This window comes from Cricetulus griseus, chromosome 5 (assembly GCF_003668045.3).
Source record: "Cricetulus griseus strain 17A/GY chromosome 5, alternate assembly CriGri-PICRH-1.0, whole genome shotgun sequence".
NCBI lineage: Eukaryota > Metazoa > Chordata > Mammalia > Rodentia > Cricetidae > Cricetulus > Cricetulus griseus.
Genome location: NC_048598.1, coordinates 50799861 through 50820579, shown reverse-complemented (window position 1 = coordinate 50820579; position 20719 = coordinate 50799861). Strand labels below are relative to the sequence as shown.

At 39.4% G+C, this 20719-nt stretch overlaps 1 protein-coding gene across 4 annotated transcripts in view; it reads right to left on the bottom strand.

Annotated features, from left to right (window-relative positions):
• Nek7 (NIMA related kinase 7) overlaps positions 1-20719 on the bottom strand; it is a 136664-nt gene that overhangs the window by 8785 nt on the left and 107160 nt on the right. For 2 of the 4 annotated variants that reach the window (XM_027417457.2, XM_035445678.1), the window contains exons 7-9: positions 19862-19969; positions 7904-7998; positions 3903-4070 (exon numbers count right to left, since the gene is read on the bottom strand). In XM_027417457.2, the coding sequence (XP_027273258.1) occupies positions 3903-4070; positions 7904-7998; positions 19862-19969 (371 nt within the window). Of the gene's footprint in view, positions 1-3902; positions 4071-7903; positions 7999-15779; positions 15848-19861; positions 19970-20719 lie in introns of those variants that run through there. The other 2 variants (XM_027417458.2, XM_035445679.1) reach the window with 2 other exon arrangements.

Below are 20719 nucleotides of genomic sequence, written 5' to 3'. Positions count from 1 at the left end.
AGCACAGGCCTATGGTCTCAGCTACTTGAGGGTTCAAGTTAGGAGAATCACTAGGTCAAAGGCAGTTAGGGCTCCACTGTGATTTTAAACTCAGCCTACACAACTTAGTGAGATTCTTTATCTCAATAGAGTGCTTGCCTAGTAGGCCCTAAGTTCAGAGCCTCGTGTTACCATCAAACAAAAGGACTAAAATAACATTTGCCACAGCAATCAATTCAGATCTGCTGTTCTAATAACACAGGTCACATCTTTCCAAGGTTTTATAGGAGCTCAATTTTTTTTTTTTCTACTTAAAGCACGCTATCAAGTCTTCAATCTATTATTGCTTTGCTATTTTCTGGAACAAAGACTACCCCATCCTCATTTCATCTGGAAGCCCTTCATTCAACTTTTCAGAACTCTCTTTCCTATCTGGATATTCAAGCAATTTTTTCTTCTTCTGTTGGAGTCTAAAGGGATGATTGACAGAACAAATGTAAAATTCTGATGATCATCCCAGTGTCTCTTCAAGAAATTAAAAGCAAGGACCAAATACTTGTCATTTCCTAGTAAATGCCCCAGATTTTTCACAGTTGATGATGCTTGCGCACAAGAATGAGAAGAAAACCTACCCAGGGAAGAGTTTCAGTGACAGAGAGCTATAGGATCTCCTGGTACGCCTCTGGGTGATCTTGTGCCTCACTGCACAATTCCTTTGAGAAGTCTGTGATTCAATCATCATTGACTAGGCCATTCATTTTGTTTTGTAAATTTCTTCTTTTTAATATCAACTCCTTTACTTCCTCAATCAGTCCATCACCCAAGTTTTAAAATCCACCAGGCCCTTGCAATGTAGAGAAGAGCAGAGTTGCTGTAGATGCTTGGCACTGTACAGGGGAAGGTGCATATACCAAGGAGCAGCTACCATGAGATATGACTGCCAAGGGAAGGTGTGGGGAGAGAAGAGTCATGGAAAACAAGATAGAAGGATGCCAGCTGGAAAAGAGGAAACAGTATCTTTGAAAACATGAAAATTCAGGGGCCTTTAGTGGGACTCACAATGGCAGTGAGAGGAAAGACGTGTCCATGACCATTATGTTTAAGTGCAGGCAGACAGAACAGGCACTTGGCTTATGATTCCTAGCAAATAACAAATCCCCAAGAAGTGCTTGCTTTGTCATCACCCATTAGACAATGTAAACAGAGAGCTATCTAAGGGAAGGTAACTGTTTTCAATGCCAATTTTTAAGTATGGTAATTCTCTATTCACACACAGTTGAGGTTGTTACAGGGAAAGAAAAGGAATAAAGGAATATCAACTAGACACAAAACAAAGGCTGTGATACACATTTTCTGAGTCTCCATTTACAGCTGAAATATTTCAATCTAGAATCTATATTACATGTCTATAAACATTATACTTCAAAAGGAAAGATTTGGTGTACATACTTAAGTTTCCAAATCATATTGCTTTAGTTTGCTTTAGCTTTTAATGTTAAATTGTATTTTTCTTATAGTATATTAGCATGTGGGAAAATCCCCCCCCCTTTTTTTAAGCTCTTGAGTTCTTTTAAATTGAAATGGGATGACTATATTTAGAAGTCTTATTATTTTCCTTACAGAGGCAGGCTGGCAAATAATGTACTATGAAGTGTCCTTTTTTAAAATCTCCTGTGGGCAGGAAACTTAAAAAAAAAAATGTATCAGTGCCTAAGTAAATTTAGGAAGCTCTCAACATACTTCAGTTATTTTTTACTTTTCACTTACAGAAACCTACTATTTTAACTATTAGAAGACACAGTGATGTAGTACAAGTTCAGGGTTAAAGTTGGTGCTTACCTTCTCATTGGTATTCAGTTAGCAGCAAAAGGGACCAATGTGGATTTTTAAACTATTAAAGAGCTTTCATAATAAACACTGTGGATATGACTAATATCACTAGGGTGGCACTAAATCTGTTTGGAATTCTATTGCTACCACAAATTTGAAATAATTTGTTTATAAACAAGTTGAGTTCCTAATTAAGCAAGGAAAATATTAACACCACCAGCATTTCAAAGTCTTGAGGAACTCTGCATTTTAAATCAGAATAAAGCAATATTTGCTACATAGACGGCATGCTTTTCAGATTTGTTTCTTAAGAATTATTTTCCATGTTTACCAAGGCATTACAGCCTCCTGTTTAATCAGGGCACGACAAAGGACTTTACCAATACCAGCAACTGTACTCTCTCTTTTCGAAGATGCGCCACATAACGTTTTCCTTTATAGCTCTTTTTTGGAACTGGTAACCATACAGAGTGAAGTAAAAAGTGGAATCTATTTTCCTTTCCCAACTTGAAGACCTTCTATCTGGGCCAGACTTTGATATTTGCCCCTTGGCTGAGAAGCCGCATACCCGACTTCACACTTAGCGGCAGTGAAGTAGCCCTGCAGGCAGGCCGACTTCAACGAACCACTAGTGGTATCATCATTAAAATCCTGCTGAAGGTCACCATGGTAACCGCCTGCTGAGGCTTCGCTGCTGCGCTCGGCATCTCCTAATCAGCTACCATGTGAAATGCAAATTCAGACAGTCTGAAAATTAGTCAAGAAGAATAGGGGATGAGGATGCAGATATGTGAAATATTCATGGGCTTCACGGAAAAAAAGAAGACAGCATGAATGACACAACAAAGAAAGGCCCCTGACATTCTTGCTATCGTTTTGCATTATTGTTCTCACTCTACTGTATTTCTGGGCCTACAGTTCTGAAGTTGGTTTTGTGAAATGCCATATTTATATTCTATACCCAAAATAGTAATTAAAAATGGCTAACAGAAGAGCATGGTCATCATTGCTTCCTAAGAGTATGTTCTCATTATCTAAATACAACGCCACGAAGCAAAGATGTAGGCATCACTCATTATCAGTATCAAAACTATGAGATGGAATGTGTACTGATTATATTCTAGGAACACACATGGTCTACATATAACTAAAAAAAAAAAAATCTTCAGATGACCAGATGCTATTCATTTCACCATAGAAGGTATGACAAGATTACTTAATAGTGAGCACTGTAATTATCCTATATTTTTCTTTTGTTCCTTTCCATTTTCCTGGGGCAAAATAGCTGTTGCTCATGAGACGAGATGTCTAAGGCTTTACTGCGTCCTTGGGCAGATCCCAGATGAGAAGTCCCCAAAGAGCCTTGTGAGCTTTCGAGCTCATCTTAGTTGACTTGAGACACTGCTATTGTTTACTCCCCTCAAATAATCATGATGTATTAGGATAAAAATGGGAGATACTGTTTAATGAAAAACTGGATGTTGGGTAAATGCCCAAAACAACTCATTCCAGTGCATTTGCAAGGCAAGCAAGAATTCAGATCTCAAAGTCTTTGAAAATTGTCATTCTTACCCAATGTATTTTATAAACACATCTACCGTGGTACCTTAAAACCCTACCTCAGAGGAATCTGGCTGAAGCAGTGATGAGGTGATAGGAAGGGTATTGCCCAAGGAGAAAAAGTAAGACAGAAGAAAGTTCAGAGACAGGTGGCTGAGAGGTACATAGCTCTGATTTGGGAAAACATGAGGAGGGAAGTTCTACCTAAGTAAGTTTTCATTGTTATCTGAGGGCTCAGGACTGAGGGAGGACTCAGCCTGCCACAAGGTGCTGAGTCAGAACACTCCTTCCTCCTTTCAATGGGTTCACCCCACAGGAGAAACGTTATCTATGGTTCTTGCACATGCTGTGTTGTGTTCTGCTCCTCACTGTGACTCCACAGAGTTGTTTTATCAATTAAACTGCAAGTCTCCGAGCAATGAAAACAATGGAAAGTGTTCTTTCCACCACCTGTACTACCCATCTGTATTCTGAATAAAGTAAGATTGCTTAGTTAACAAAATGAGCAAAGGCAGGGGCTGAGGATCACTTACCTCCTCTGAGTAGTGATCTGACGGGAGAGGCGGGTAGTCACACTGCTCTATCTTCTTACACAGAGAGTATAAATTCATTTTGTCACCGTAGAAAGGGCTCTGCAAGGCGGCCATCTGTAAAACACTCCCAGTGAAACTGATGTATGCACAGAGCAACTTTAAAGGTGACTTCATCAGGTACAGGACACCGGGGTAGAAAATAATTATGAATACTTTTAAGAAAATTATATGAGCATTTTGATTTATGATTGTCATTTTCTGAGTATTAGTAAATGATAAAATCCTTAGTTTTATTTCTGAAACATTTAAAATTCCTAAAGAGAAATGGCCATCTCATACAACATAAAACAATATTAAGAAGTGCAAGATATTTGTGTGTATGTGCATAGCCATAAAAACAACTAGCATATTTCATGACAAAACAGATATCATATGGTATGGCTCAACAATGTAATGGTCCAATATAACAAAAAAGCTGACATGAAAATTGAATTAAATTTAACAAGGACTTAGGGAATAGAATGCACACCATTTTTTCAGGCACAGTATATTGTTTAGGAAAAAAGGTCATCTTATAAGAGAAGATACCTTTTTTTAATATTGTAACTGATCCTGAAATAGTTTAAATCATAAGTTTATTCTGATAATGTCTTAGAAACATTCGATGTGTTTAAAAGAATATCCATGTCTCCAAGATGCAAGCCCAGCTATCCAAAGGTGATTTTCATGCAGAAAAACATGACTTAGAGGATAAACCACTTTAAAAGAGACATTACTGAATTTAAATGTATTTTAAGACAAGGTTCTAACTTGACATTTAAAAGTGCAAGCAACTACTTGGTAAGCAAGGTTACGAACTAAAAATTCAATTTAAAATGTTCGCATCCTGTTCAAAACCTTCTAAATCTCTGAGCCGCAGCCGCAAGAATACAACATGGAGTGCCAAGCTGCCCCAAAGTCAGTCACCCTTTTCTACATGTGCTAATAAGTTTGATTTTGGAAGGACAATGTGTACATTTCCCAGACAGGCAGAGTGTGTGTGGAACACGCTGGTCCATGCTGTGCTACTCAGTGAGCGTCAGTGGGGACAGGACAAGCTGAAAATGGCTCTCATCTGTCTTCTGTACTCCAGACAGGGTATTAACTCCTTCAGAGCCTCAGTGAGGAGGGAACAGGATTGGAAATCCCACTTGGAAGGCAGTTTTACATACAGTTTTACCTAGCTCACACTATATATAACCGACACATACCCACACAGAACAACCCTGGGAACAGTTCCACATGACCACACAAATTAAATAACGATTAGAATGCCCTAAACACACAACACTGAGTGGGAATTTTTAACTGAGGACCCACCATCATAAACAATGTTTACGTTTAAAATGCAAATGTTAAATATGCCACCTCAAAAATACACCATTGATATAAACTATCATCTCCCCCACCTTTGTAAGACGTTACGTAAATGTACATTCATTCTCTATCACATGCTAGGAGTTCATTATATTACTTTTTGTCTCAATACTGCAGAGTGTTAAAAAAAAAAATCTGAATGTCCCCTAAGGAGTTAAACAGGAATAGTATATTTTCATGCATCTCCTGCTTTGACAGATGAAAAATGTCAACTGTCCTGTTTTTATTTTCAAGCTTTTGCACTATTCATCTGGTTCATTAGTGCATCTCGGCGCTGCCCCTGACAGCTGCTCGCCCTCTCCTCCCAGCAGCTGAATTTTTCAGGCTAATTTGATCCTCCACACTGAGACGATCGCTAGAATGATTGACTCGCTCCCTGACCTCCAGGGTCTGACTTTCCTCATTAGTATTCTGGGGGTGTCGGAGGGACGAAAGCCCACTGTCTGTCTTCGGGGCTGGTGGCAGCTCTCTTTTTTTTTGAACTGTAAGCCACCAACCTACAACCCTGTAAGGATGCAATTGCCACACTGAACAATAAAGGAAATGTGTAAAACCTACTTTTCCATGTAAAGGTCCATGTAGCAAAGCTCAGCATCTTGATTTTAATTAGTAAAGTCTACTTTGTTGCATATCAATTAAAACTGCACTCCTAGTTTTTTCAAAGGTTTCAGGAATATTTGAAAGTCTAATTTCCTGAGTTTAAAATACGTTCTAAAAAGGCCTTCCTACTCCTTCATTGTTAACAGTAATTTCTTCGTGGATTATTATAGGGGGGAAAAAAACCCAGCTCATTTGGGTTCTACAGCCAATTGTGAAAGCCTAAATTGCACTAAATTTATCTTTATAGTCAATATTTTCTCTTATTTTTTTTAGTGTAAATTAGGTTTTCAAAATTGTCTGTAGCACCCAATAGTTTGCTTTATTTTTTTCTATCATAATTCACCAAGAATAAAGATAGATTAAATCTTTTTTAAAAGTTCTCAACTCTTGTATGGAAGATTCAAGAAAATGCATTGAGATGTGTCCTAACATGAACATGACAAACACTTGAAATTAGCACAACATGTATATGTTGAGGACATGGAAATGTTCAGAGAGCTAACTCTTATTTTGGTGAGTATGTTAAGCATACATTAAAAACAGATCCTGCCTCTTAAATGCAATTTATAAAATGTGGATAATTGTTTCAATTTTGATACAAGATTGCAAGAATTACATAACCTTCTCTAGCACTACCTCGACTCAGCTAACTTTAATCTCATGATTAGAAAATCATTTTTATCCACTTTTAGGTTATTTATTAAAGGGAAATATTATTTTGGTAGTAGATTATGGCCTGGATGACTCTTACCTTACCCTGGTTAAAAAAATATTTTAAGCACATGAAGTGATGTACTTTTAAATATTATAGCAGTGATACTGTCAAGCCAAGTCTTATCAACACTGACCCCCCAAATCATCATCAGAATCCAGAGTGAGCCTAACCCCTGGTCACCCCATGGATACACACACAGTAGCATGGGCCCCTCTTCGTCCCATGGACATACAGCTGCACATGTTGGACCACATCACTAATTCATAATATTTCACACAAGAGCATGTTAAAATTCTTCGAGCAGTCCTCAGTCAGGAGAGAAAGCACAAAACCAGAAGGTCACTTTCTTAAATTAAGGCATCTGTACTCAGCATAACCACAAACGGTCAACACACATTCACAAAGCACCTTGACGGGCTCCCTCCAAGCAACCATGGCACAATCACAGCAGATGACACTGGAGTCAGGAGAGCAAAACAGACACAAACTTCAGACTTCCTTCTTGAAACACAGAAATAACTCCATGTATTGTATTTCTTCAATTCAATAAAGCTTACTCAGATTCTGACTGCTTTTTAATTAGCAGCTTTAACTCTATTTTCCTGACATACAATTAAAATTCTATCTTAGGAGTCACTAACTTGGGATACTGTCAATGCTGATGCTCTGGAGGACAGTGGAAACTGTGTTACTTAGGTGCCCTTTCTACAGATACAAGACTACATCACAATATAAACAGAACTGCACTGTGGGACTCTACCCTCTTATGCTAAGAACAGAATTCTCAAGCTTAAGTGACACTGAAAGGCTTAACTATTTGCAAGCCATCCTTAAAGCTGGATTTTACCTGTGTAAATGGGAAACAAAATACCGATAAAGATAAATATTTTCATGTCTTAAATCCATGGCATTATTCTCCTGCAATGCACTAAAAAGTTTTCACATATGTATCTCTCTCTCTCTCTCTCTCTCTCTCTCTATATATATATATATATATATATATATATATATGAATCACATATACATGATAAGCAGAATAGCATTATAGTAAAATAAGTATTAAAAAATCAAAAAGTCCTTGCCAAAAAAATGAGAATTTATTAGACAAAATAAATATGTGGGGACTTAAAATTAGTCATTGCCCAATAAATTAATTCAACCCCAAAAAAGCTGACTGCAAAATACTGTCCCCCCAAAAATAAATGTAAACTATAGCACTGGATACATAAGTGAAACTGCATCAATGTACAGAATTTATCGCAGTGCCTACCTCATATAGCAGACAGCCAAGAGACCAGATGTCAGACTTGAAGTTGTATCCATTTTCATGTATTCTCTCTGGAGACATGTAGTAAGGTGTACCCACTGAAAAGACAAAGCAAATAAAACTAGTACCATAAAGATGAAGACGTAGGGGCCATAAGAAGTTAAACACTGGTTTAGAGGGGGAGGAAGCAGGGTGGGAGGGGCTGTGGCAAATGGGAGGGGTTGTGGCAGAACTGCAAGGGAAAGATGGTATAACTGGTAATTATATATTAATTTTAAGAAAGAAAATATTGAAAAATTAAACACAAGATTTTAAATTGAATAAAGCAAAAATCTGGGTTTTTTTTTTTTGAGTTCTTTTTGAGAATACTCAAAGTTTATTTCATCTACACTACAACAACCCAATATGGTGGTTGAAGCTCATAATGTGTTCTCCTTTGACCAATCCAAGGAGAATTTAAGGAAAAACATTTTTTTTTTCAGAAAATGTTATGCAAATGATTTGCATTTTCAATGTGGCTTCCTGATTTCAAATAATTGAGCATGATAATATTTTAACTAAATAATATTACATAAAAACTGTGACATATAAACACAACATGCTTAACTACCTTTCACTAAAGCCTTCCTGAGAACACAGTCCTGGCTCCTAATCTAAACGATGGAACTGCTGATTCTGTGCTCAGTTACTCTGTAGAGGGAATACAGGGACTGTCATAGGTGGGACGCTGTGGTGACCTAAGTGCAGGGTGCTAGCACCTATGCAAAATGACCCGAGTCCCTTACTACAGAGACCTCAAGATGCAGGATCATGTGGGTACTTTTTGGTTTTGTTTTAACCTGTAAATAATTTTGTTCTCTTTTGTGGCTATTTTTTTCAAAATGCTAACATTTTGAACATGCAAGCATGTCCATTATGTTCTGAAGAGTAAAAACATTGAAGTGACTTTCAAAGTGAGCATCTATAATTTCAAAACTTAACTGTTAATTCACCATTAGCAGCCTAAGGCTCTTTGACAAACAGAAAGTCAAGGCTTGTATCTGGTATTCATGAATCTTATTTACCAGAAGCAACACATACTAGTGATATACCAGTGCTTTTGGAGAAAAGGACATTTTCTAATTTTCCATTACTTTTCCAAAAACCAAAAAAAAAAAAGTGGTAGGTATTTACTACCACTCTTAATGAGATAACTCACAACACTGTAAAGGGAACTTTAGTCAGAAACACTGTTAAGAGTCACACGGACACTAATCAATAAAACATCATCCTAGGAAGGAGAAGTCAGTTTCAAACAGAATCAAGTTCCAGCCTCACATCCATGTGTGGCCACTCAACGGTGCTATAAGCATGGAAGTGTCACAGGTTTACCTAGAATGGAATTCATTTTCAGTGAAAAACGGACAGTCTTTACCATAACGGATCTAAGAGAAGCACTTAAGGAAGTGAACAAGAGTGAAATAAGATGATGCAAGAAGACCAAACCTTCAAAGGAAATCTGAACTACTATGACCTGAAAATAAGGGAGAAAAACTTTTAAGAAAACAGTTCATTGTAGCATGTACCTTGAAGGCAAGTTTGCATATTTCAGTAGTGTCAGAAGAGGAAGGAATTGTTCAGAAAACAACAAAAAAACTAGCTTCAAAGTGTCATTGTGGAAAATCAACACAAGCCTGCAGCTTCCGGAGTTCAGACTACTTTTTCATAGTTTGCATAAGCAACTCCAATTACTGGCCAGATGCACACACTTCCTCTGCTGAAGGAAGGATGGTGGGCACAGTTGGGATAATGAGCAAGCTCCTCACAGGCTTCTGGTTACAGGACATAAAGTGAGAGACTGGCAGAGCAGGATGCAGAGAAAGGTTTCCCGGAATCCACAGGGGGCAGCTGAAAACACCAAGCTTGAAGGTTCAGAGTTTACCAAAAGCAAAGGTAATTTTAACCAGGAGCTCTGGGAAGCCTGCTGATACATTAGGGGTTTGATCTGAGTGTGAAAGATTGATGACAGGGAAAAGGAGGAACAAATGCTAACACTTTACAGAGATTAGCCTCAGCCCAGCATAACACCTTCACGGGAAACACCACCCCAGCTCACAGACAGCAACCTACTAGTGAAAGGAGCAGAGGAGGAGAAGGAGTTCCAAACTGCCTTTTAAATGGCAACAGCCTTGTGTAGAGAACGCCCTCTGTAACATGGTGGCTGGGGGTCATTGTGAAGTTACAGGCTGAGCGCTGTGGTTTTAAACTAAAACACTACTTCTCCACCATCTAAACAATGAGCATCCTCCCACTGTCTCTGCATGTTTTATCTCAAAGGCTTCCCAAGAATATATGACAATAAAAAACCAAGCACGCCACCCATCTCCTGCATGGCACATTTCCAATAACCATAGAGGATAGGCAGGCTTGCATTCTGTACTACTCCCAACTAGGCAAATTCATAATTCCTGTTGACCAGAGGCCTGAAAGGACCCTTGCGCAGCCTCTCTGACAAGCTCCCTAACACGTCCCTGTGCTCTGGACCCCCCACTTCTGCCGACAGACCTGAGCCAAGTTGTTCAGCTCCATCATACTGCAGACTGATTCGTCCTTCCTCCTGCCTTTGGAACAGAGAGACCTACAGTTTTAAGTGCTCAGGAAAATTTGCAGTGCATTTAAATGCAGTGTTGTGTTTTCAACATTCGAAATGAATGAAGACATAATTTCCTAAACTCTTTTCCTTCCACTCCATGGCAGCTGTTTTTATGACGACTGTTGTCTGAAGAATGCTGTGACTTTTTAAACAGCTGTACAGGGGAAGAGAGAGGACTAGATATTAAAACAATTGTGCAAATTGTTACATATGGAGGCACTCAAGGCAGCATGATGCATAACGCTACTTATCTTTCAAGAATTTATGGCTATGAGTAAGATGAGAATACATTTTGCAAAAGTAGATACTCATGCCATTTTAACCTCCTGACATGAGTAACAGTGGGTAAGAAATGGCTTTTTTCTTTTTTTAAATGAAAAGGCAGCTGGCTTCAGAAGAACTGAAAATGTTATCACGACCTTTCTTTATACTAATGCTGTACTATGATAATGTTGCAACTGTAAAAATGAAGCACTTTCTTGACATTAGCTGACCTGCCTATATGAGAAGTGCTTTACATGGTACATACTTTATAAAAAGTAAACATTCCTTCAAATCTCTTCGGAATAAAGGGACTGGATTTTAGAAGTCCTACTGTAAGCTGAAATGTGTTTCATCCTTTGTCTCTAGCTACACCTTCCTCTTCATTTACTTTTGTGTGTGTGTGTGTGTGTGTGTGTGTGTATGTATGTGTGCCAGAGTGCACATGGATGTCAGCAAACAACTTTCAGGGGTCGATTCTCTCCTTCCACCATGTGAGTCTTGGGACTGAAGTCAGACTCTCAGGCTTGGCTGCCAGCATCCTTACCTGTTGAGACATTTGGCCTGATCCCCCTTTGCCTACTTTTATCCCTTTTCATTAACTATGAGAAAGGATCATGTGTAACACAAGGTATCTCTGAGACACGGTTTACACTTCAAATTCTATAGCCCTTGTTAAAAAATTACTTTAAAAATCCATATGGGAAATTATATGGTAAAAAAAAAGATATGCTCTTTTTTAGAGCTGTTCTTTTGGTCAGCTAAATGAGAATACTCAAAGAGAAATAAGCCAGTTCAGGCCGGAAGTGCTGCTGCTTTTTCTCAGAATCGGGGCAAACTGCAGGAAAAAAACTCCTTGAACATGCCTTGATGAGAAAATTAAAACGACACAAGTTATCTTAACCACAGTTTGATTCAAATACACAACCAAGAGATGAAGCACTAATTTCAATTTTTCCTTTGTACTTAGGAGTCAGCCAGAAACGCTGCTGGCAGACTGAATGGAAAGAAACCAAATTTATTTCATTACTATGAATATAATGGGGGGGGGCTCAACATGGCATGTCTGAGTGTTAGATCAGTATTTCTTCTGCAAAAGACATATAGAAGATAAAATATGTCATCTATAAAGCATACTTAATAACACTTTTGACGTCGTGGAAGGAAGCTCCGTGGATTTCTCCACTCCCCTGTTCCGGGCACTGCAGTCAACGTTAGGTGACTGACTTAACAAATGTCTCAGGTGCTGCCTGTGGTACACATTGTTCTAGGTCCTGGAGAGACAGGAATAAACAGGGCAGATCCTTAATGGTGTGGGGGCCACAGCAGAGCCACACAGGGCTTGTTCTGAGAGCTGTCTGAGACGTTGTACTCCTAATCAGTAATGAGGTCTGCCAGGTCAGGCAAGTTGCCAAAGATAGAACTGACTTGCCCAGGGCAGCCTGGAATTCAAGCCCATTTAGCAGACAGTTACTTCATTAAATTGACTGTGCAACGTAACTGAAAATGTATATGCCTCCCCAAACCAGGAAAGCAGAGGAACCAGAGTGAAAAGCTAGAAATCCTGTGGCTGCACATGAAAATTATACTATGCTACACTACTGTGGTTGTTTTAAATAAACACTTGTTATGGTGGCTGAGAGGTTAAATGTGCACAGTTTAAAACAGATAATAGCTTCTTCCCAGAGCAATTACTTAAGTCGGGAAAGGACTGAAAGTTAAAAATAAACCAGCAGAAGCGGCCTCTAGGACTGCCTGAACATATGCTGCCTCTACACTCCACACCATCCTGAATGACGTGAGATTCAGCAAAGACGGACTCGTGGAGAGGAGCCAGCAAAGGTGTAGGCAAAACAAGTGCGTGACCACAGGTGGCACCTGGCAGCAGACAGGAAACCGTTTCAATGCCTGCTTCAGAAACACTAATTTTCTGAGCTGAAATTAGAGGGCGCATCACACTTGGAAACAGTGTGGGGAACACGGATAGCACACTCAAGAGATTCCAGTGTGAAATTCTGGTATGTAGGCCGGACGGTGGGCATGCATTTACTCTGCTGACAACATCGCAGAGCCAGAGACATGCTTGCCTCCATCTGAAAGACAAACAAGAGTTCAGGCTGTCCTATGACACAACAGCAACACGATTTCTCCCCAGGGGTTCAAGTCTTTGTCTAGTACCAACACCAATATTAGTGCATTCTAGTTAGATTTAAAAGTCTATTTCATTTTTTTTTGTAGAGCAAACACATGCAACAACTAGATTCACACAAGTGCACACAGAAAAATCCTCTCCACATTTACTCTTCTCGGGGACACTTACGAAAGCATGCACAACCCCATCCACACATCAGTGCACCTATCTCACCCACGCTTTCACTGCAGCAAGCCAGCAGGCACTCTCTCAGTCTGCACTGGCAAGTTCGTACCACCTCAGCTGTGTATGCAGCATGCTGTGTGACGAGATTTGGATCTCACATTAATTTTCATACTCGAGCATTGCTCCTGTTGCTTTGCTCTCCTCTCCTATATCCCAGGCACGAAAGGGAAGCCACTGAGAAGCATGTCTGCTAGGAAAGGGAGAAGCCATTGCAGCCTGAATAAACTTTAGGAATAACTTTTAAAATATCGAAAACCTGCTCCCCTCAAAGGGGAGGGGAAAAAAAAAAACCACTCCATTTCACAAGTGAAATTAAACCAGCCTACCATTAAAACCGCTGGCTTTTACAATGGTGTGGTGGGCAGAATGCTGGCCCTGTGATCTTTCTACTCGGTGTTACATTTGTTTGCATCATGGCACCAGCCAAATGGGATTTTGCAGATGTAAGGTTACATCTGTTATAATACAGATTGTCCCAGATGATCACATAGGGTTACTACAAAAGAGTAAGACACTCCAAGTGTGTGTGTGAGGCTCATACTGTGGCCAAGAAACGGAAGCAGTTTCTAGAAGGTGAGAATGGCCCTGGGCCATTAGGAAACAGGCACCACAGTTTTAGCAGGACCAAAAAGCTGAATTCTGCCAGGACCCTGAGTGGACAAGAAACAGATGGTGTCCTACAGTCTCCAGGAACAGTGCAGATGAACTAAACTTAGCCCTCTGAGATCCAAACTGGATATGTGACCTATGAAACTGCAAAATAATAAATTCCTATTGTTTTATCAATTTGTGGTGGTTTGTGAGGGCAGTGCTTTCTTGTTGGTGATTCCTGCAATGCATGGGAGAGTGAGAGTTCAATTCCATGAGCCTTGGATATAGTCTACAATCAGAGCCACACAAGACAGCAAATCACAGCAAATCACATAGGGTTTTAAAAATGCGTAATGTCTGGGAGCTCACTGGATTGTCTGTGAGGGTTTCCTTGTTTTGGGCTTTTGGGTGAGGGCCAGTAGGTAGGGAAGTAAGAGATGCCAATATACTCACTATAGGAAGATAACACTTGTTATAGAAAAAAGTGGTTTTCCTGAAGTGAGCTCTGGCTTGGCCATTCACTGACATGAATCTAAGTAATTGTTCTTATCTCACAAGTTATTGAACTGAAGGGAGACTAGGAAACAGGTAACAGATCATGAGACATTGAGTTTAGACTTTTGGAAGCTTGACAAGTAAAAATGTTTGTTTTAATTGTGTAGATTGCCCAAATATTTTACTTATCATAAAGGCTAAGTGAAGATGCACTGATCCACAGAACAGTCACCAGAGTGGATCTCAGGGAACAACAGAAAACCTGTACTCACAGTATCCCAGTTTAGAAAGATAAAAATTCCTTAAGGCCACATATGACTCCCATCTCATTCACAACTATTGCCATTAAAAGAGTTCATTATTGGTTGTTTGGAATCGCTACAGCCAGGCCACAAAAATAAATACAGCATAGATAGGAGACCATAATGAAGTATTTTCCCTCTATCTCTGTGCTTACTGGGCTCTCTCCTTCTGGAGAGAGTACAGTCCATTAAGATGAGACACTTGTCCTGGATGATGAGGTGGGAGTGGAAGGGATTTATGTCACATTCAAGCAGAAGGCTTCAGTTGGAAGCCAGTGGATGATCTTCATGCTCTCTCTCCCTCATGCAATCCCCAAACCAAATGTTGAACTGAAGACAATACAGGACCAAGGCTGCCTGAAATGCTGTTACTGAGAGGAGGGTGGCCGGTACACTGAAGACCAAGGGCAGGCTGCAAACGACTCTGGGTGACAAGAGATACAAAATGCTTTGATGCAAAGATATATTTCATTCTTCAACATAATCTTCTCCCAATAACACATTTAGTTACCCTTTTATGCAAAACCTGTCCCTAAGCCCTATTCAGTGCCCATTTCTCAGGTGTCTATCACTGAATTTGATGGTGGAGAAGATAGTCATGAAGAGAGATTTCAAATGTCCCACAGCCCCAGATCCTGGCTTTATATTAATTTTTCGTAAACCCAGACACAGCAAAAATACTCCAGAGCAAGAGAAAGCAAACTGTGTTTCATAGCAGACTGCTCACAGGCAAGGTCACAGCAGATTCGGCAATCTCAGATTGAACAGAAGGCCAGAAACATGCCACTAAGAACTGTTATGACTGGCAATTAAATCTCTTTGAGAATCACTCCACACTAAGAAGCCGAAGACCTAGACACAATCTTCAGCCCAGCCCCGCCTACCTCTCTATGCTTTCTTCAACACCAGGACATATGCACTCCTAAGTTGAGGACTGGCAGACTTAGAAAAACCCTACTCATGTTATTACCTACTGGCAGCAGAACAGGAAGTACCATACAGGGCTAATTTATGTTTCACAATTAAACAGATCAGACTATGTCAGGAGAATGCCTCCAAGTGGAAAAATTGGAACCAGGACACAGGCCAGACAACTCCTCAATGTGTTGCGTAATCAACTCACCAGTTTACTTACAATCAACATTGTTTTCATTGAAATAAAATACAAGGTCAGAATACTCTACTCTTTGTAATAGAGAACGTGGCTCCATGCAACTTCTGCTTCAGTATACTTGATTATGATCCCGTGAGGTCACAATTTTGTTCGGGGTTAAGAAATCTGAAAAACACTGACCTAGTCAGTCAGAAAGCTGGGTCAAGAGAGAGTTGTGTCTTACCCATAAATTTTTAAAGATGTGGGTAGATCATAGGTTTCCCAACATCTGTTACATCAGTGAATTTGACAAACAATATGAAAGAAAACAAGGCAAACCTCATAGGGATAAGTATGTTCCACAACCAGTCTCCCTAGATGCATAGCCTTATCCCTATCAGTAGCAAAGCATAGAATGAAAATCCTAAATTCACACAGGAAATAGAGGGGATGTAAAAGGAGATAGAACCAGGAGAACAGTCCACATCACAGATCGGAGAAGCAATCAACCACTTTCCTAGTCTATAGATGCTTAGAAAGGGAAAGAGGAGTACTCCTGACACAGAGAAGAATCAAAGTCATCAGAGAAGACAACTCCAGACATGCTTGACCCGAAGCCGATGAAGGACTCTCATGGCTGCTATCTTCAACTCAGAGCATGCTGTTCTTTTCGTTAAAATCTTGTAAAAACTTGCCTGGGCAATAGAGTAGGAATACAATGTAAATGCTTCCTAAATCTGGCCCTATCCTTCCTTTCCCCTTCTCCAGCAAACCTGGAGCTCATCTTGCACCAGCTTGTGAGCCTGAGAAGTTACTGTCCAGGTTCTATTACAATAGCCCATCTCTGATCTTTTGACTGACAGTTTACCTCCCCAGACAGGCTCGCCCCACTTCACCCTTGTTAAACATGCCTCGCCTTCTTCTCCACATATCAAGCCATCTTGATGCTTCCTGTGCTTTGGATAAGTGCCCTAAAGATGAAGACTTGTCCAATTCTCTAAAATATGGTGGCAGCCCTATATGGGGGTCACTCAGTTAAACGTCAGAGCCAAGAAAACTTGGGCCACAGTAAAAGGTTTCTAAAAGCACAACCAAAAATGAATTCAAAATCAGACCAGTAATGAAACGGAGGTGTTTCTGGCAGCCCTTGCCCCCAGTGTGGAAACACATGCCATCCCTGCAGCCACGGTTCTGGATGCTCAAGCTGCACAACTGGTACCATTAATAAGGTCACCACCACCACCACCACCCCACCCCACCCCCTGCAACCTGAGTGCTGCTGAGTCCAGAGCTTTGGTTCTGGACCTTCAGGTTGTAAATCTAGAGCATGAGTTCCAGAAGTTAACAAATGGATAGAGGGGCTCCAGGGTTGTGATCACACAAACCCAGGACTATCTAGGATACTGCACTGTTTCTCATGTTCAGAACAAAGTGGAGTGGGAGACATACACTTAATAAAGAAGGACAGAGGAGTCAATGATGAGAGTGTAAAGTTAGAAGTTAATTTCCCATTCTCCTGCTTTCACTTCCCACATCTTGGGATTACGAGCATGCACCGGGCACAGTTTATATGGTGGCGCTGGGAATAGAATCCCAGTCACAGTATGTGCTGGACAAGCACTCTGCCAACTGGCTAGTCCTAGGCTTCCATTTGTTTTTGAAGATTCTCCATTATGAATTGCATTAAGCATCTTATTTACCTACTTTTGTTTCACTAAAATGTAGGCATATTGTAAGCATGAACCACATCACAGACTTTACTATCAGTAAAACCAGAAAATGCATCAATATACAATATATAAGGTAACTCTACCATATTTTTATAATCAAAATCAATTTGTATGGGTGGCCATGTTTTCAATTGCTCTTCATCCTCAACTATTAGAGGCAAACAAATCTGCTTCTAACAATAAATATGTATAACACAGAGTGATAATTCTCTAGAAGTAAGAAAATAGGGCCAATCTGCCAACAAGAAAGTGTGTCAGCATCTCTATTCTTGCTATATTCTACATAGTTTTTGTTAGCAGAGACATTTCCTTGATACGTATGATTTATTATGAGGTCCAACGAGCAAATTTTAACCCATAACAGTGCACTTTGCTTAGAAAACATGAATTTCACAACCACCAGAATCTTCACTGTGTACAACAGGCCAGTAAGAATAAAATAAAGACTTTTTTTTTTTCTCAGAATGAAAAACCAAACTCCTGAAAACTGTTCATTTCGGTTTCACCACAACAGAGCCTTGTTTCTCCTCGTCACTGGTTGCAGTTTGGAAGTGTTTCATAGTCAGTAATCGTGGCATCAGCATGTGTGCACATAACTGATTTGAGCCGATTTGATAAATCCCTACTGAATTCTTAAATCTATTAAAATTCATTATATTCTCCATATCAAGTAATTTAGACTGGCAAATCACGCAAGTCTGTATATATGCTTGCAATCCCTATGTGGGACCTTTACAAAAAGTAGTAACCAGTAGTAGTAGTAGTAGTAGTAGTAGTAGTAGTAGTAGTAGTAACCATTTCAAATTGTCCAAATTTGGATTCCAGGTTATGTATTAGGTCAGTAAGGCTAGATGGATAACTACAGCCTACTCATGAGTGGCTGTAAAACAACACTAGACAATACACATGTGTGCACAGGCTTGTGCAATTTGTGTGCATGTACATGCAATTATAAACTAGTGTTTCAAGTGAGTTAATGACAGGGTGTTGTTATGACACGCCAATCAGGTGAAGAGCATCGAGGGACAGTGCCTTTACTAGTGGTATAAGTGCCAAAGCTTCTTCCTAGATATCGTCAACCACATCTACTGCAAGAATTGTAATTTCTCAAACAAAACTTTATCAAGGTGCTATGCAGATTTGTTGATTTATTATGAAATTTCATATCAAATCTCTGTACCTGGAAAGGGCAGTGAAGTTATATGACCGTAAGTGTGACCAGAAATATGATGTGAAAAGGAAAACGTAACAGTGCATCGTGTGGAAACTTAGGTGCTCCATAGCTGATAAAGCCAAAATTCGGGGAAGTGTCAGCATTTCTACCACACTGCACTCTGTTCGAGGCACAAACTATTAACAAATGGTCCATTCGAAGGCACACAGAGTCTTAGGAACAAAGCCAGAAACAAAAGCCTGCAAAAGTCTATCTAACCAGTTGGTAATCTGGATGCTTGTTGCACTGGTTACGGAGTTACTGTTCCTCACTGGCCCATTTTAGCTTCTCATATCACATCTAAATATTGCTGTCAAAGAATTAGTGGCTTCCAAGGAAATCATGACAGCAAAAACAGGAAAAATTAAATTAAGGCAATTTACTCTTGCTTTAGTTCTTTTTCCAGAATCCACCATTTCCTGTGTCTTACATGCATAAGAAGAGCCTGAGACACTTGACTTATAACTTAATTTAAAAAGCATTTTTTCTAGGAATTTCTATCGTTTCTGATCCAAACAATTTTCTTCCCATTGCTAATCCAATGTTGCAGATACACCAATTCTATTTTAGGTACAAAGGACATCAAAATAATGTTGACTCTAATCTGATCAACTGCAGAGTATGTCTTCCACTCTGGAAAGGGAGAATTGGTTTTTCCTCTCATTCACTATAGATTATCTTTAGGTTTTTCTCTCCTGGTTATCACAGTCACATGTCCTTTGAATAAATAAACATGTATGAATTATTATTACCTCTGGCATTTAAAAATGTTCAGTGAAGTCTTCTTCCAAACTACAGTCTCTTCATTAAGTTATCTTACAACCATCACAAATAAGACACAAGGTGCTCTCTCCATGGCAACAGTAAAAGCCAGGCTTATCAGCATTATTTAAAAAAGCCATCACAAACAACAAAAACCTCAGGGCCTGCTTGAGGTCAAACAAACAGGAGTATCCAAGCATCGCCTAAAAGGTATCAGGGAACTGTGGGCACCTATCAGGGTGGCTGGTTTCCACAACAGTTTTATAAAGAATGCAGGCAGTGCTGTACAGCTGCCATAACTGTTTTAAACCATGACCAACACATATCCACACCCACACACCAGCACAAAAACACACATACATACACACACATACATACACACACATACATACATATACATACACATAAATATACACACACAACCATACACACACACACACACACACACACACACACACACACACACACACACAGTAAGTGACTGAAATCGTATTGTGTCTCTTACCTAAAGAATGTGCAGCTGTGGTTTTTGAACTGAAAAACCGACCAAGTCCAAGATCTCCAAGTTTCACCACCCCAGTGGCTGTAATGAACACATTAGCTGGTTTTATATCTGTGAATAAATGAAGGGATTGGATGAAAGATAATGTAACTTCAGGAATTTGGAAGGAAATTTTATATTTGGAAGAATTAAAAATGTATATTAAATATTCAAGTCTGAACTTTGAAGCAGTCACTATATTTTGAATACTTTTCATATATTTCAAATTTTCCAGTCCTACGAGAAACCTCAACACACCCTGATGAAGACTGCTAATACCCATGTCAAATACTTATGTCTTCCATTTCCAAATAATATTTATGAAAATTTAAGAGACAAAATAAATTTAAGCCCACTTTATAGCAATTCTAAACAACATGTTACTGAAGATTAATTCATAAATTTACATCAGTTATAAGATCAAAGCTTAACAACACCGCGAATTGTATTTATTAGATGGTTTCAGAAATCATCATTCCTTAAAAACATTGCTTCACAATGTTTTGTACTTCCAAATCAGTGGATCAGCACTTAGTGGCTGCCCCTGCCCAACAACTGGAATGATTATCAAGAATACATTAAGGACTAAGGCTGAAGACTGAAACAGTCTGTGTACCCACAGTACAATTTTCATCTGAAAAAAAAAAAAACCAAAAAACCAAAAAAAAAAAACAAAACAAATCCTCTTCCTCATGCACATTCAACTGCGTTCCCACAGCCAAACTTTCTTTACAATAGAAACAGCAAGACACTCAGAGAAACCAAGCAAAAGCATAATTTTCATTCTTATTTATAACCAAGTAGGGCTTTACTTATAGGTTT